Genomic DNA, 13,843 nt, shown 5'->3' with positions numbered 1-13,843 from the left:
GCTTTCTCCTGAACCCTGACCCCCAGCCCTGCTTTTTGCACTATTGCTTTTTGCACCCATTTCACAGCAAGGCAAGCACATGCTGGTGTCACAGTGCCTGTCCCCTCAGGTGCTTGGCAGGAGTCAGGCAAGGGGCTGCACGCACGGGGGACAGCCCAGCCCTGCCCGATGGCAGCAGTCGGCAGAAAATCCAAGAGGGATCAGAAAGGAGTAAAATCACTGATATTTTTCATCTCCCAGCAGCTGGAGGTTGGGAGCTGCACCATGCCCTTGGGCTTGGAGGGCAGTGCCAACATCCCTGAAACTCACTTTGACAAGAGTACGCTCTGCGTCGGAGTTCAGTATGTCCCAGAATAAGAAAAGTCTCCAGAAATAAAATAGCTGATTTAAAAAAGACAGCAGCTTCGAGGATGGGGAAGGCCTGGAGGAGGGATGGCTTTTTCCGGATGACTGTGATAGGGAATGGTTTTGCCCCACTAATCCCTTCCACCATCCCTCCTTGGCCTTGCTCTGCCCTCCCCTGCGTGGGACATGGGGACGGTCCCGGCGCAGGCAGGCATCCCACCAGCCGCCCGGGAGGCAGGACCGGGGCAGGCGGCTCCCGTGGAGGGCGTTGGTCGGACGTCACCGGGGTGTCACATCCACCGCTCTGCGTGACACACAGCCCCGGCGTAATCGGAGGCGAGGCGACGCTGCCCCTGAGGAGGTCCCAGGCGGTTCCTGGACTCACTGGATGAGCCCGGCGGGCAGCAGCAAGCTCTCAGTGGTGCTGGTGAAGGGGGCTGCCCCGCTGCCCCCCGGCTCTACTCCTCCACACCGCTCTGCGCCAGGAAGGGGGAGAAGCAGGACAGAGGGTTAAGCCAAGGCTCGCCACAAATCCCCAAAGCTGGGGTGACCCCACTCTCCAGAAGGGTTCCCGCTTGCCTTCCCGGGAGCCAGGCCCCTGCAGCCCCCTGCACGGCAGCTTTGGGGCCTGACAGAGGTCAGAATACTGGGCACATCTTCCACAGCCCCGCTCAGCAGCAGCTTGGGGGACCCCAGCCCTGGGAAAGCAGCCGGGGCAGCCCAGAGCCTCACCTGCCTCCTCCCGGCTGGGGAAATGCTGGAATCCCTCTAAGTCTGTGGACAGCAGGACTTGGAGAACAGGGTCCTAAGGGCAGAGAAACCTGGGCTGAGGGAGCCTGCTGCTGGCCGCTTCCCATCTCTCTGGGGCTGTGAGCCCCCCAGCCAGCCCAGGGCAGAGGATGCAGCCCTTCCCCGCCACCCCACATCCCACAGCTGGACTCAGATGCTGCAGCCTCCCCCTCTTTGAGATGAAGGCGCTCCCAGAAGAGAGGCAGCAGCATCCTCGCGGCAGGCGCCAGCGGCCAGCGCAGACCGCGCGGGGAAGGCAGCTGGGCTGAGCCCATCGAGCGCAGAGCCTCCCCTGGGGAGCAGCGCGGACGCCTGGCGCGGGGAGAGGCGGCAGGACGCGGCACGGGGCCGGCTGAGGCTGCGTCCCACGTACCTGCAGGCCGCAGAAGGCCAGCGAGAGGCCGTGCTTGCGCAGCTCCTGCAGCAGCTCTGCCAGCCCCACCACCACCGTGTAATCGATGCTGCTGATGTGGCAACAGTCCAGGATGACGGAGCGTGGTGGAGATGCTGCTGGAAGAAGAGCATACGGTCATGTCCCTGACGAGTCCAGAAATGACCCAGCCCGGGGGACACAGCCCTTAGAGCCAGAGGCATGGCTGCAAGGGACAAGTCAGCCACAGGAGAGCAGCAGCAACCAGGGGCTGGTCCCTGCCACAGGGAAGCTGGGCTGGCCCTGCTTGTACCCGTAGCCTGCAGACCTGGGCGGCACTTGCCACCCCCCTCAGCAGTGATCCAGGTGGGCACCGGGTTACAGCCGGCTCCCCCGGACAAGCCGGCGGGCCGGGGAGCACCGTACCTGCCAGGGCGCGGCTGCACACGGTGTCCCGGAGGCACTCGATGGCTGGGAAGTGCAGGCTGCTCCCCAGCTGCACGAGGAGCACGTCCCCCTCCGACACCTGCGCAAGACCCCGGAGGAGGAGGATGAGTCACGGGGAGCTGGGGGCTGTCACCTTCCCCAGGTGGGGACAACTGCCCGTGTGACAAAGCCAAGCACTGTCCTCCCTGCTGGCTGGGACACGCAGGAGCCCCCATTCCTCAGGGAAAATCCCCTCCTGCCCACAGCTCAGGCGTCAGCAGGAACAGGGACAGCGATGCCTCCCTCTCCTGCTCTCACCTCCTGGGATACCCTTTTCTCGTGCTCCTTGAAAGGGGAGCCGATGGCAGGCTGGGGACACAGGACAGGGCGAGAGCATGTCATCCTGCACCCCAACGCCCCGCTGTCCTCGGGGAGCCCTCTCCCAGCTCCCCACTCCTGGGCGAGCCCAGCTGTCCCCGCTGCATCCAAGGCAAAGCGTGAAACCCACCTTTATTGGGGGCCTGGCGATGGAGTAGAGGAGGAGAATCCCTGAGACCAGCACCCCAGCCACGATGCCGTACTGGACCTCCCAGAAGCAGAGCAGGAACGTCACGCAGAGGGGCACAAGGTCCAGCCCTGCAAGATAAATGACTCAGGCTCGGCTGTGCCTTGTCCTTGTACCACAGGGCCCGCCGGGACAACGGGCTGCATCGGGGGATCGACTGCCCCTGGCTCGTGCCCTCACTCTTAACCCGCCAGAGAGTCCTGAAGATCCCAGCGTCAAACATGGGGACCACAGCCGAGATGATGACGGCGGCCAGCGCCGCTTTGGGGATGTAGTAGAAGAGCGAGGTGAGGTACGCCAGCGAGAGCAGGACCAGGGTGCCTGTGGGAGATGGGGAGCACCTGAGCCATGGGGTCCCCAATGTCCAGGGTGCCCGAGGGGAGTGGGTGCTGGGCACGAGGGCCTGCAGAGCAGCCCATGGCGGGGTCAGGGGCTCTACCTGTGACAAGCCCTCCTGCGGGAGTGCAGACGCCCGATTGCGCATTCACTGCTGTCCTGAAATGCAAAGCAACGCGCTGTCCCAGGCTGCGCTGGGGCTGGCCGGGGCCAGCAGCTGCCCCCACCCCCTGCCCAGAGACCCACTCAGGAAAACCACCCACCCCATCAGACCCAGGGAAAAACAGGAGCAAGCCCGTGGCTCCCAGCTTGCAGCAGGACCACAGAGCACGCAAGATGGGAGGGAAGGTCGCCGCAGGACCCACGCATGGCCCGGCAGCCAAGGTGGGCAGCTGGGGAGCAGGACACGAGCTCAGGGACCCACCGGGGTCTGCACAACCTTCTGCCCAAGATCTCGCACAGCCCCCTCACCACACAGCCCCAGCGAGTGTCCCGCGGGCTGGGGGTCCGCTCCCCTTCCTGCTACCCACCGGCCAAAGCTGCCCGTGATGGGATACGATGAGACGAAGGAGCCCAGGATGTTGGCGAAGCCTGCAGTGGGGAAGGAGAGGGGCTGGGGATGCAGCAGCTATGGGAGGCACTGCCTGGGGCCACCAGACTGGTCTATGCCCCTGTTGTCACCTTCTCCATCCCCAGGCTGGTACCCGGGGCCAGATCGGAGCCCGCCCAGCCGTGTGTGCTGGGCTCAGGCTGCTCTGGAAATTGCTAAGCTGTGAGAAAGGCTGGGGGGGCCACCATGCAAGATGAGAAAGGTAAAACTTCAGGAAGAGGTAGGACTGCTGAGATGGGGATCTCTGGTAGCTCAGGGGCTGTGGGACTGAGGGAAAATAACGGAAGATTGGCGAGGAGGATCGTAAACATGCTCAAGTGACTTGCAGCTGGGGTATTGAAAAACACATATATCATACTAATTGGTGTTTGGCCACGTGTGTTGGACAAGTAGAACATCTGTTTAGACGACATAGGCCTGCAATAGACTTAGAGGCACCCTATTGAACATGCTCGAGATTCCTGCCCTGCTACAGGAAAGATCAAAGCACAGTGGTAAACTACGCCTGCGCGAATCCCTGATAAGCAGGTGAGAACAGCAGGTTTGGTGATCCTCCAGCATGGACCAAGCTCCGTGCTGCCTGCATTCCCACTTGTGTGCCTCTGCCTGGGTCCTGCTTCGGGAATCCCTTGGTTGGTGAGGTAATGAAAATAAATCTACTATTTGCATTTCATCCATGGTTTTATGGTTGTTCCTGTGTCCTGCCTGGCTGGCTCACACAGGGACACAGGGCGGTGCTCGGGCCAGATCCCCACCCCCTGCCCTCCTGCTCCGAACGGCCTCTTACCCATAGCCAGCAGCTCCTGGTTGGGGTCAATCCTGTAATCGTTCTGCGAGGCTGAAAGGAGACAAGCGGCATCGCCCAGAGCTTCCCGCAGGCACGACCCGCCGTGCGTGCGGAGCGGGGCCGGCAGTGCCTGGGACAGCCGTCGGACCCCGTCCCGGCACCCCCCTGTCCCGGCACCCCCCAAGCAGCCCAAGACAACGTTCAGCTCCTGTGCAAACTCCAGCCATGCACAATGCAGGACCCCCCAGCCCGCTCCCCAGCCAGGCATGGGGCAGCTGCCTGGCCAGGGGAGGGGGTCAGCAGCACCCCGCGGGACCCCTCCTGCCAGCCCACACTATGAACTGGGCTCGGCATGGGCAGCCCAGTCCCTCCCACTGCCCCCATAAGAACAGCAATGTCCCCAGCACCCCAAGCCCCCCGCAGAGACCCCTCCTGAGAGCACAGGCGCAGGAGCCTGGTGCAACCGTACCAAACGCCTTGGCAATCGCAACCGTCTCCAGCAGGCCCATGAGCGGGACCACGGCCAGCCCGACCCCCATGTCCTGGGAGGGAAGGACACGGTGAGTGTTGCCACCGAGGGACGAGGGTCGCCCTGCAGCAGAGCCTCCTCCCGCTGCACGGGGAGCCAGCAAACGCAGGAGCAAGGAGACAGCAGCCTGTGGGGAGCCCAGCCTCCACCGGCCAGCCTGGCACCCACCTCCACCATGCTCCTGAAGGGGATGGTGCCATTGGGCACAGCCATGGAGAAGCGTGGCAGGCGGAAGGCAGGGAGGCCCTGGGGGATGCTGCCGGTGAGTGTGAGCGGCTGGGAGCCCATCACCTGGAAGGAGTAAGCAACCAGGCCAGCAAACAGGACCACGAGGGCGTTGCGTGCTGCAGCAGAGAAAGCAACCGTGAAAACCTGCCCGGAGCCCAGGGCGGCAGGAGGGACAGCAGGAGGTGGGGACCCAGGCTGCCGAGGTATTCCAGGCCTTAGGAAGGGGCATGCACAGCAGCAGGACCATCCCTGGGACTTAGTCCTCCCTGACCCACCTCCAGGTCTCAGCTCCTGCCGACCTGGGCATTACCAGTTTCGGGCTGTCTCTTCCTTGCCCAGAAGAGACGAGACCCCAGGAGGGACGGCCGCGGGAGGGGAGAGGGCAGGGGATGGCCAACGCACCCGTGGCGGAGGTCCAGACGATCAGGTAGCTGACCCTGGCAGCCAGCGGCTCCGCATGGGCAGCTCGGGGCAGGCGGCTCTTCATCGCCCGGAGCCCTGCCAGCGCAGCCAGGCAGGCCAGCCCCAGGATGGCGTCCCCAGCCCTGCAACAGGCACATCAGTGCCAGCCCAAACACGCCGTGGGGCACAGGGAGAGCTACCGCAAAGCCCCGCAGGAGGAAGAGCATGTGCCCGGGCACATGCTGCGGCTCTGCAGGAGGTGCATAGCTCGCAGGGACGCTGCCAGCACCTTTGTACCACTGGTAAAACACATCACCTCCCTAGAGGGCAGCAGGAGAGGGAGGAGGGGGTCTCCCCCAGTCAGCGGTACGATGCTAATGGGTTTGTGGGCTCTTCAAAAAGAGGGAAGCAGGACCCCTGCAACAGGCAGGATCCACGCAGTGGGATCTGCCTCCCCCCCCCTCCCACTGCTGCCCCTCACAGCTAGGCAGGGAGGTCTTCTGCCAGCCGTGACGAAGCTGACCCTGTGTGTCACCGTGCTGTGTGTGAAACCCAGGCTGCGGCACAGAGCCCAAGCCACGGGTGCAGCTAACGGGAAAGGGCGGGGGGCACAGGGGTGCCTGAGCGCTGTCTTGGACTGTCAAAAATTGGAGGAGAACTTACGACACAGTCCCAAGGATGTGTCTTTGGGCTGGCAAAATCCTGGCGTACCTAACTGGGAGCGGAAAATAGGACAAGTCTGCCCCATCCTTCCCCTTTAGCAGCTTGGGAGCCCTCCTGCTCCCCCATCTTCAAATTTCCAGCTCAAATGGAAATGGCTGAGAACAAGCACTTGTGTCACAGCACTGGGCAGGGACCAAGAAATCGGTCCAAGGTGTGACCAAAGAGATGGGGAGAGAAGCAGCAGAGCCCGAGGCCCCGCAGCTGCAGGGGGACGGAGCAGGGCAGGCGCAGGAACGGTGCTGACCTGGTCTCCCCAATCCTCCGCAGCGTCTCATACACCTGCAGGAAAAACTGCCGAGGGATCCCCTGCAGCCCCAGGATGTTCTGTGCAGGAAGACAAAGCCTGGTGAAAGCCTGGCACAACCCAAGCTGCCAGGTGCCGTGGAGGGACAGCCGGGAGCACCGGGGCCCAGCCCTGCCCGGGGCCCTGGCACACGCACGGTGTCAGTGCTGCTGGTGGGAGAGCCCCTCAGCGACCACCCCGTGCTCCCGCACGCACCCCAGGACAGCCCTTTCCCTGCGCGGCTCCGTGCGGGCAGGGCTCAGAGATGCTCCGAGATGCCTCCACCCCGTCCTGCAGACACGACTGCGCAGCTCCCAGGACGGGGTTCAGTTCGGGGCCCCAGCCCAGCCTGCGCAGCCCTGCCGTCCCCCTGCACCATGCTGGAAGCGCTTTCCCAGCAGCCCTCGCTGCGACCGCAGCCATTAGCCAACGCCGGCCTGCTGGTTTCTTGCACAGCCTGACACCATCTCCCTGAGTCTCTGATTTTGGTTAACCACAAAGGAAGCATTGCAGCCCCAGAAGCACTGCAGGGCCTCATGCCCCTGAGAGCCCAGTGAGGGACCAGCAGAGCTGCAAACCCACCCTGCCCGAGAATCACCCAGCACCTCCCACAAGTGACCAAATCAAATGTCCCGGTTTCACCCGTGTCCTGAATGCCACCAGCTGGTCACAGGCAGAGGGCTTGTTCAGCTTGGTCTGCTCAGAAGAGAGCACTTGGGGACCCACCAGAACCGCTGGCAGGGGGGACCTGTGCCCCCCTTGCAGCTCCTTCCTTTCACACCGAGCACATCGCCCAGCCCGGTACTAAATATCCCAGCCGGCTCCAGGAGAGAGCGGGCAAGGCATCCAGAGCAGACCAGCAGACCCTACCTTGATCTGGTTGAAGCTAATGGTGATGGAGGCGGCCGATGTAAACCCTTTAATGACGGGGCAGGAAATGAAATCCAGGAGGAAACCTGCACGGGACGGGTGGCAGTAAGCACGCTGCTGGCCCCAACGGGGTGTTTGCATGCACACAGAGCCGTCACAAGTGTTAGCAGGACAACCCCAGCATCTCAGAGAGCACGGGGAAGGGGGGGAACAATTACAGGATGTACAACGATATCCTAAAAATACAACCATGCCCGGCAAGAGCATCTCACCGAGGTGCAGGAGCCCCATGGCCAGCTGGATGCAGCCGGAGAGGAAGGCAAGCAGGATGGCATAGACAGGCTCGTGGAACGCATAAGAAGAGACAAGCAGCGACATGATGGCTGTGGGACCCAGCGTCACGTCCTTGGCGGTGCCCAGGAAGCAGTAGACAAAGCAGCCCATGAAGGACGAATACAGGCCGTACTGCACAGGGACAAAAGCAGCACTGGCACAACGCTCGGAGCTGGGAAATGCCAGACACCTCCAGGACGAGGAGGGCTGGGCTGCCCTCCGGTCCCTCCAGCGCCCGCAGCCAGCCCTGAGCAAACACCGGCCTCTGCGGCTTCCTGGCCCCAGAAAATGGGTGGCTGCAGCGGACCAGCCCTTGGCCGCCCAGCCGTCCAGCCCTCCCCGCCAGGCCGCAGGCCGCCGTCGGGGAGCCGGCGTCCCCGGGCACCCCCGGCCGCAGGGCGCTGCCACCCACCTGGAGAGGCAACCCGGCCACCTCGGCGTACGCCAGCGCCTGCGGCACGACGGTGAGCCCCACGGTCAGGCCGGCGATCAGGTCCAGCTGCAGCCAGGCCAGCGAATAACGCGGGAGCCAGCGCAGGACGGGCAGCCTCGTCCGCAGCCGCGGGCACGGGCGGCTCTGCCCGCGCTGCCGGGAAGCCGGCGCCGACATGGCCGGGGCAGCGTCCCCCAGCCCGGCCGCCTGCAGCCCCCTCCGCCCCCACACGCCGCGGGGTCCGGAGCTCCCCGAGCGGGCCGGGGCGAAGCGGAGCGGGCACCCCCGCGGGGCGGCTTCGCCGGGGCTGAGCGGGAGCCGCCGGGGCGACCCCGTTCCCTGCAGCGGGGCCGGCGGCTCCCGGGGCATCCGGTAGCGCCGCCCGGGCCGGATCTGAGCCGCCGGGGCCGCCTCATGTGACCGGGGCAGAGGAGGAGCCGGGGCGGCCGGAGGAGCCGGGGAGCTCCGCCGAGCCCCGCCGCCGCCGCCCGGCCGGTGCCGCTGCCGGTGCCGCTGCCGGTGCCGCTGCCGGTGCCGCTGCCGCTGCCGGTGCCGCTGCCATGCGGCTCTGGGCGCTGGCGCTGCTGCTGGGAGCGCTCCGGACCGGCGGGGCCCCGGCCCCGGCCCGCAACGTGCTGCTCCTCCTGGGTGAGTGCGGCCGCCGGCCCGGCGGAGCCCCGGGACCGGTGCCGGGTCCGCGCCCGCCGCCCCCAGCCCTGGCCCCCCCCCGCGGCGGGGTACCCCCGGCTCCCCCCGCCCGGGGCTCGGCGCTCGGGGCGTCCCGGGGGCAGGGGAGGGACGACCCCGGGGTCCCGCTGCATCCCCTCTGCTGGGACGGTCACGGCAGCACCGGCCCCAGCCCGGGTCATCCTCAGCCCAGGGATGCTCCCGGTGTCATTAGTGTCCCCTGGGCTTTGCCCCCCGCCCGGTTAGGGACACGCAGGGGGTCAGGCCCGGTGCTCACCCCGCACCCTCCCGCTGCAGCAGATGACGGTGGCTTTGAGAGCGGCGCCTACAACAACTCGGCCATCCGGACGCCCAACCTGGATGCGCTGGCCCGGCGCAGCGTGGTCTTCCAGAACGCCTTCACCTCCGTCAGCAGCTGCTCCCCCAGCCGCGCCAGCATCCTGACCGGCTTACCCCAGGTAGGGGCACCCACGCGTGCCGGGTCGGGGCTGCCAGTCTGCAGTGGGCGCTCGGGGATGACCAGAGCCGGCATGCTTACAGCATGGCCACAGGACCTGGCAATCCCCTCCTGCCTGCTGACCCACTCTCCCCTGCCCCTTGGGACCTGCTTCCCACGCACGCACACTTGCTGCACGGCTGGGCTTGTTTCGGGGCCAGGCTGGCAGGCGTCATCCAACCGCGTTGTCTCCCCCCGCCTGCAGCACCAGAATGGGATGTACGGGCTGCACCAGGACGTGCACCACTTCAACTCCTTCGACAGCGTGCGGAGCCTGCCCCGGCTGCTCAGCCAAGCCCGCGTCCGGACAGGTAGGTAGCCCAGGGCAAGTGACACAGGCGGGGAAGCACCCAGTGACACCTGTGTTTCACTTTGCTTCCTCCCACCGCTGCTCCCCTGCCATCCCGTTACCCCTCACCGTCGCTTCTGCTCCTCAGCCTGCTCCTTCCCGGTTCCCGCGTTCACACAAGGCTCGTGCTCGACCCAAACTTCCACCCGGGCCACTCGGCTGCTCTAGCGCTGTTGCAAAATGAGCGGTTAGGTTGCTTAAATCATCACTGCCAAAGATATTTGCAAATAGTGATTTTAACAGAAATTCATAAAAGGGTGATTTAACAAAGTTTGATGGCAAGGTTCACTCTATTACTTATTAAATGAATGGAATATATGTAGAGAGAGAGAAAGAGAGAGAAGGGAAGATTGAGAGAGAAGGAAATACCAGGGGGTAAAGGAGACCCTCCCGTTGAGTCAGGAGGTGCAGAACGGACCCCCTTGCTTTCTAAACTCCTTCTCAGAGAGGAGCCTGGGTGCAGCTGGATCCAATCCTAGTCCGGGACTTGGTCAATGGTTTATGGCTAAGGATTATATGTATTTAGCAGCAACTTAAGGTTTGTTCACAGTAAGGAGAGAATCACAAGAATTTAGTAGTAACTAATCATTGGTTACTCTAGCATCTACAAAGTGATTAAATAAAGTTTACTACAATATTTGTATCGATACACACACAATCACACAATAGGCCTAATAAAGGTACCTCTTAAAATTCCTCGCGAGTTTGTTATGCGCAGATAAAGGTTCCCTTCAAAAATTCCCCTCGAGTTCAGTGAAATACTGACTTCGATGATTGTCTCAGCAGGCGAGGATTGAGCCTCAAGGAGCGAAGGGCCCAGGTGCTGTCGCCAGGCCTCGGCATGCGAACATAAGGGTTCGCAGCTCTGAGAGGCGTCCCGCTCCGAGGGGGATGCTGGCGCAGCCCGCTGCGGTCCAGGAGAGCTCAGAGGGTCTCCCGTGGTACCGCTGTTTATAAGGTTGTGAGATGATTGACTTTAGGCATCAGTAAATTTCCATTCTGGCCACGGCTCCGGTCGGTAATTGCTGAGCTCTCATCAATCTCAGCAAGACAGGTACGATCCTCCCATACCGATCCGCCCGAGTTACGATCCACAATGCTACGTTCCCAGGCTGTCAAGGGGTGACTGATTATGCCAGGTAAGATCAAGGCATTCTTGTTCCCCAGCTCAGCCGTGCGGGAGTGCCTGGTACGGCCAAGGGGCGCCTGATCGCCAGACAAATTGCTCAAAGGCCAAGCATTGACCAGAGTCCCTGTAGTCATAAGGTGGTCCAGAGGAAAAGGGCGGGGGGACGCACCACCACAAGCGCCTGTGAGCTGTGGCAGCGTGGTCCCCAGGTGGGTCCCGTTTTCTAAGCAGATGTGGAAGTGCCTCTGCAACGAGCAGAAACGACTGGAGAAGCCAGCAGCATCTTCCTCTGTCACCAGCATTTGCTGAGCGCAGCCCATGCTGGAGCAGATGATTTGCATCGGCTCCCGGGGAGGAGGCAGCGGCCGCAGCCAGCGTCCTACCCCCTGCTCCCCGCTGCTCCTGGCACACCGTGCGTCTGCGTTCTTGCAGGGATAATTGGGAAGAAGCACGTCGGGCCCGAGGCTGTTTACCCCTTCGACTTCGCCTACACAGAGGAGAACAGTTCGGTCTTGCAGGTTGGGAGAAACATCACTCGAATCAAAGAGCTCGTCCGGCGCTTTCTGCAGAGCCAGGACGAGAGGTGAGACGGACCCTGTGTCCCTGGGGCAGGCTGCGAGGGGGCACGGGAGAGGGGAGGGAAACCGGCCTCACTGAAGACGTGTCTCCATGTCCCAGTTGGTCACAAATAGGAAGGGGCACCTTGTCTCTGGGTCACCCCATATCCAGAAGCCTAGATTAGGTGGGAGTCCTCCTGCCGACCCCAGCTCGTCCCTGCACAGCCCAGGGTTGGTCTCAGGCCCTTTGCTACACCACCTCCACCTCCATCCTCTCCATCTCTAGGCCTTTCTTCCTCTATGTCGCCTTCCATGACCCCCACCGCTGCGGGCACTCCCAGCCCCAGTACGGGGCCTTCTGTGAGAAATTCGGCAATGGAGAGAGCGGCATGGGCTGGATCCCAGACTGGAAGCCACAGCTCTACCGCCCAGAGCAAGTGCAGGTGGGAGCCTGCGGGGCTGCACAGGGCTATATGGGGCTGCGTGGGGCTATATGGGGCTGCATGGGGCTATATGGGGCTGCACAGGGCTATATGGGGGCTGCACGCAACAGCAGCCTCTGCCAGAGCCAGGACGGCTGCAGGCTGGCCCCCACCTCGGTCACTGCCATCAGCATCAAGGGCGAGAGCTGGTGAAGGCCACCCTGGCGTACCCGTGACCGCCACGTGCCGCTTTCCCTGTCTCCGTTTAGGTCCCCCACTTTGTCCCAGACACACCGGCTGCCCGGGCAGACCTGGCAGCCCAGTACACAACCATCGGGCGCATGGACCAAGGTAGGAGCCGCGGGGACCAGGCTGGTGGCAGCAAGCACTGTGGTCCCTCCCGTCCTCCCTCAGCTCTGCCCCTCCATCCGCAGGGATCGGGCTGGTCCTGGAGGAGCTGCGGCGTGCCGGCTTCCTCAACAGCACGCTGGTGATCTACACCTCTGACAACGGCATCCCTTTCCCCAGCGGCAGGACCAACCTCTACCGGTCGGGCACCGCCGAGCCCCTGCTGATCTCCTCCCCCGAGCACACCGAGCGCTGGGGGCAGGTCAGCCAGGCCTTCGCCACCCTCCTGGGTAAGAGCCCGAGCCCCCCGAGAGGGAGCAGAGGCGTGCTGAGCTGTGCCGGGGCGGGTGTGAGCTGGTCCCCACCCTCCCCACACCAAAACCCAGGGTCTTCTCCCGGAGGACAGCCTGCAGCCCTCGGCATTGGCACGGCCAGCCCTGGGAAGGGGGAGGAGGGATGACAGAGCAGCAGGGTCCCCAGCAGGGACGTCATCCTGGGGCTCAGCTCTGCAGCTCATCCCAGGACCACCCACAGCCCATGTGGCAGCAGACCCCAGGGACCTTTCTGCCCCTCTCCAGGGCTGAGTTTCCTCCCATGGGCCGCCAGCCCCTCCTCTCACCCTTTTCTTCTCCTCCAGATCTCACACCGACCATTTTGGACTGGTTCTCCATCCCCTACCCTTCTTACAGCATCTTTGGCACAAAGCGGGTGCAGCTCACCGGAAAGTCTCTCCTGCCAGCACTGGAGTCGGAGCAGCCCTGGGACACCGCCTTCAGCAGCCAGAGCCACCACGAGGTGACCATGTACTACCCCATGCGAGCCGTCCAGCATCAGCAGTTCCGCCTCATTCACAACCTCAACTACAAGATGCCATTTCCCATCGACCAGGACTTTTACATCTCGCCCACTTTCCAAGACCTGCTCAACCGCACCAGGGCCGGGCAGCCAACCCGCTGGAACAAGACCCTGCACCAGTACTACTACAGGGACCGCTGGGAGCTCTTTGACTGCAGCCGTGACCCCACCGAGAGCCAGAACCTGGCCCCCGACCCCCGCTACGCCGCCGTCTTCCAGCTGCTTCGCGCGCAGCTCTTGAAGTGGCAGTGGGACACGGGTGACCCCTGGGTGTGTGCCCCCGACGCTGTCCTGGAGGAGAAACTGAGCCCCCCGTGCCGGCCGCTGCACAACGAGCTGTGAGCCTCGGCTCTGCCTGGCATCCCCACTGCCGTGGGACGGCCGTGCGCCGTCGGGCACGAGGGGGTCGGAGCAGGATCCCGGCTGGGCCGGTCCCAAATCCCTGGGTGACACCCCGAGGCTTGGCTCTCTGTATCGCAAACAGTGCCTGGCCCTGGAGCATTCAGGGATCCTTGTGCCTTTATCCTTGGCCAGAGGAGCCGCAGGGCCAAGTTGCTCCTCAATAAAGCCTCTGGAGGAGAGATCTGTTTTTACCTGGAGCTGAGCACGTCCCTGCCGGCTCCGGGCGCCACGGTCTCCATGCAGCACTGCCTGCTGCCAGCCCTGCTGCGGCGGGGCAGCTGGGGGAAAACGGGCCAGCGGGTACCAGCGAGGAGGCGGCTGGGGTACAGTTTAATTCAACAAAATACAGAAAGTGCCCGGAGTCCCTGAAGTGCGCAGGCCCAGGGGTGACGGCGTCTGCTCCCTCCCTGCACCGCAGAGGCTCGACCAGAGCTGCACAGTGGGGGCCGGGGCCAGCAGCCCCCGGAGGGCAGCAGTCCCCGGGCTCGGAGCCAGCAGGATGGACGGGCCAAGGAGCCAACAGGACGGACGGGCCAAGGGGCTCCACGGCACGGCTGGGGCTGCAGGAG

At 63.8% G+C, this 13,843-nt stretch overlaps 2 protein-coding genes across 2 annotated transcripts; one reads left to right on the top strand and one right to left on the bottom strand.

The window, feature by feature from the left end:
* Positions 1 to 623: 623 nt before the first annotated feature.
* SLC26A11 (solute carrier family 26 member 11) lies at positions 624 to 8,398 on the bottom strand (the record flags this gene model as incomplete). Its single annotated transcript, XM_082326565.1, has 16 exons — positions 624 to 821; positions 1,078 to 1,150; positions 1,508 to 1,644; positions 1,931 to 2,030; positions 2,439 to 2,566; positions 2,676 to 2,816; positions 2,935 to 2,990; positions 3,362 to 3,422; positions 4,229 to 4,279; positions 4,698 to 4,770; positions 4,926 to 5,101; positions 5,388 to 5,530; positions 6,355 to 6,434; positions 7,264 to 7,349; positions 7,536 to 7,728; positions 8,009 to 8,398. The coding sequence occupies 16 exons, from the start codon at positions 8,396 to 8,398 to the stop codon at positions 727 to 729; spliced, it is 1,983 nt and encodes a 660-aa protein (XP_082182691.1). The 3' UTR covers positions 624 to 726.
* A 182-nt stretch (positions 8,399 to 8,580) lies between these two features.
* On the top strand, positions 8,581 to 13,423 carry SGSH (N-sulfoglucosamine sulfohydrolase). The gene is made up of 8 exons (XM_082326569.1): positions 8,581 to 8,677; positions 9,014 to 9,174; positions 9,418 to 9,523; positions 11,123 to 11,273; positions 11,534 to 11,690; positions 11,939 to 12,020; positions 12,104 to 12,307; positions 12,655 to 13,423. The coding sequence occupies exons 1-8, from the start codon at positions 8,590 to 8,592 to the stop codon at positions 13,212 to 13,214; spliced, it is 1,509 nt and encodes a 502-aa protein (XP_082182695.1). The 5' UTR covers positions 8,581 to 8,589; the 3' UTR covers positions 13,215 to 13,423.
* The last annotated feature ends 420 nt before the right edge of the window (positions 13,424 to 13,843 follow it).

This window comes from Platalea leucorodia (assembly GCF_965183815.1).
Source record: "Platalea leucorodia genome assembly, chromosome: 14".
NCBI lineage: Eukaryota > Metazoa > Chordata > Aves > Pelecaniformes > Threskiornithidae > Platalea > Platalea leucorodia.
The sequence above is the reverse complement of the archived record's forward strand: the minus strand, read 5'-3'. Positions and strand labels throughout refer to the sequence as shown.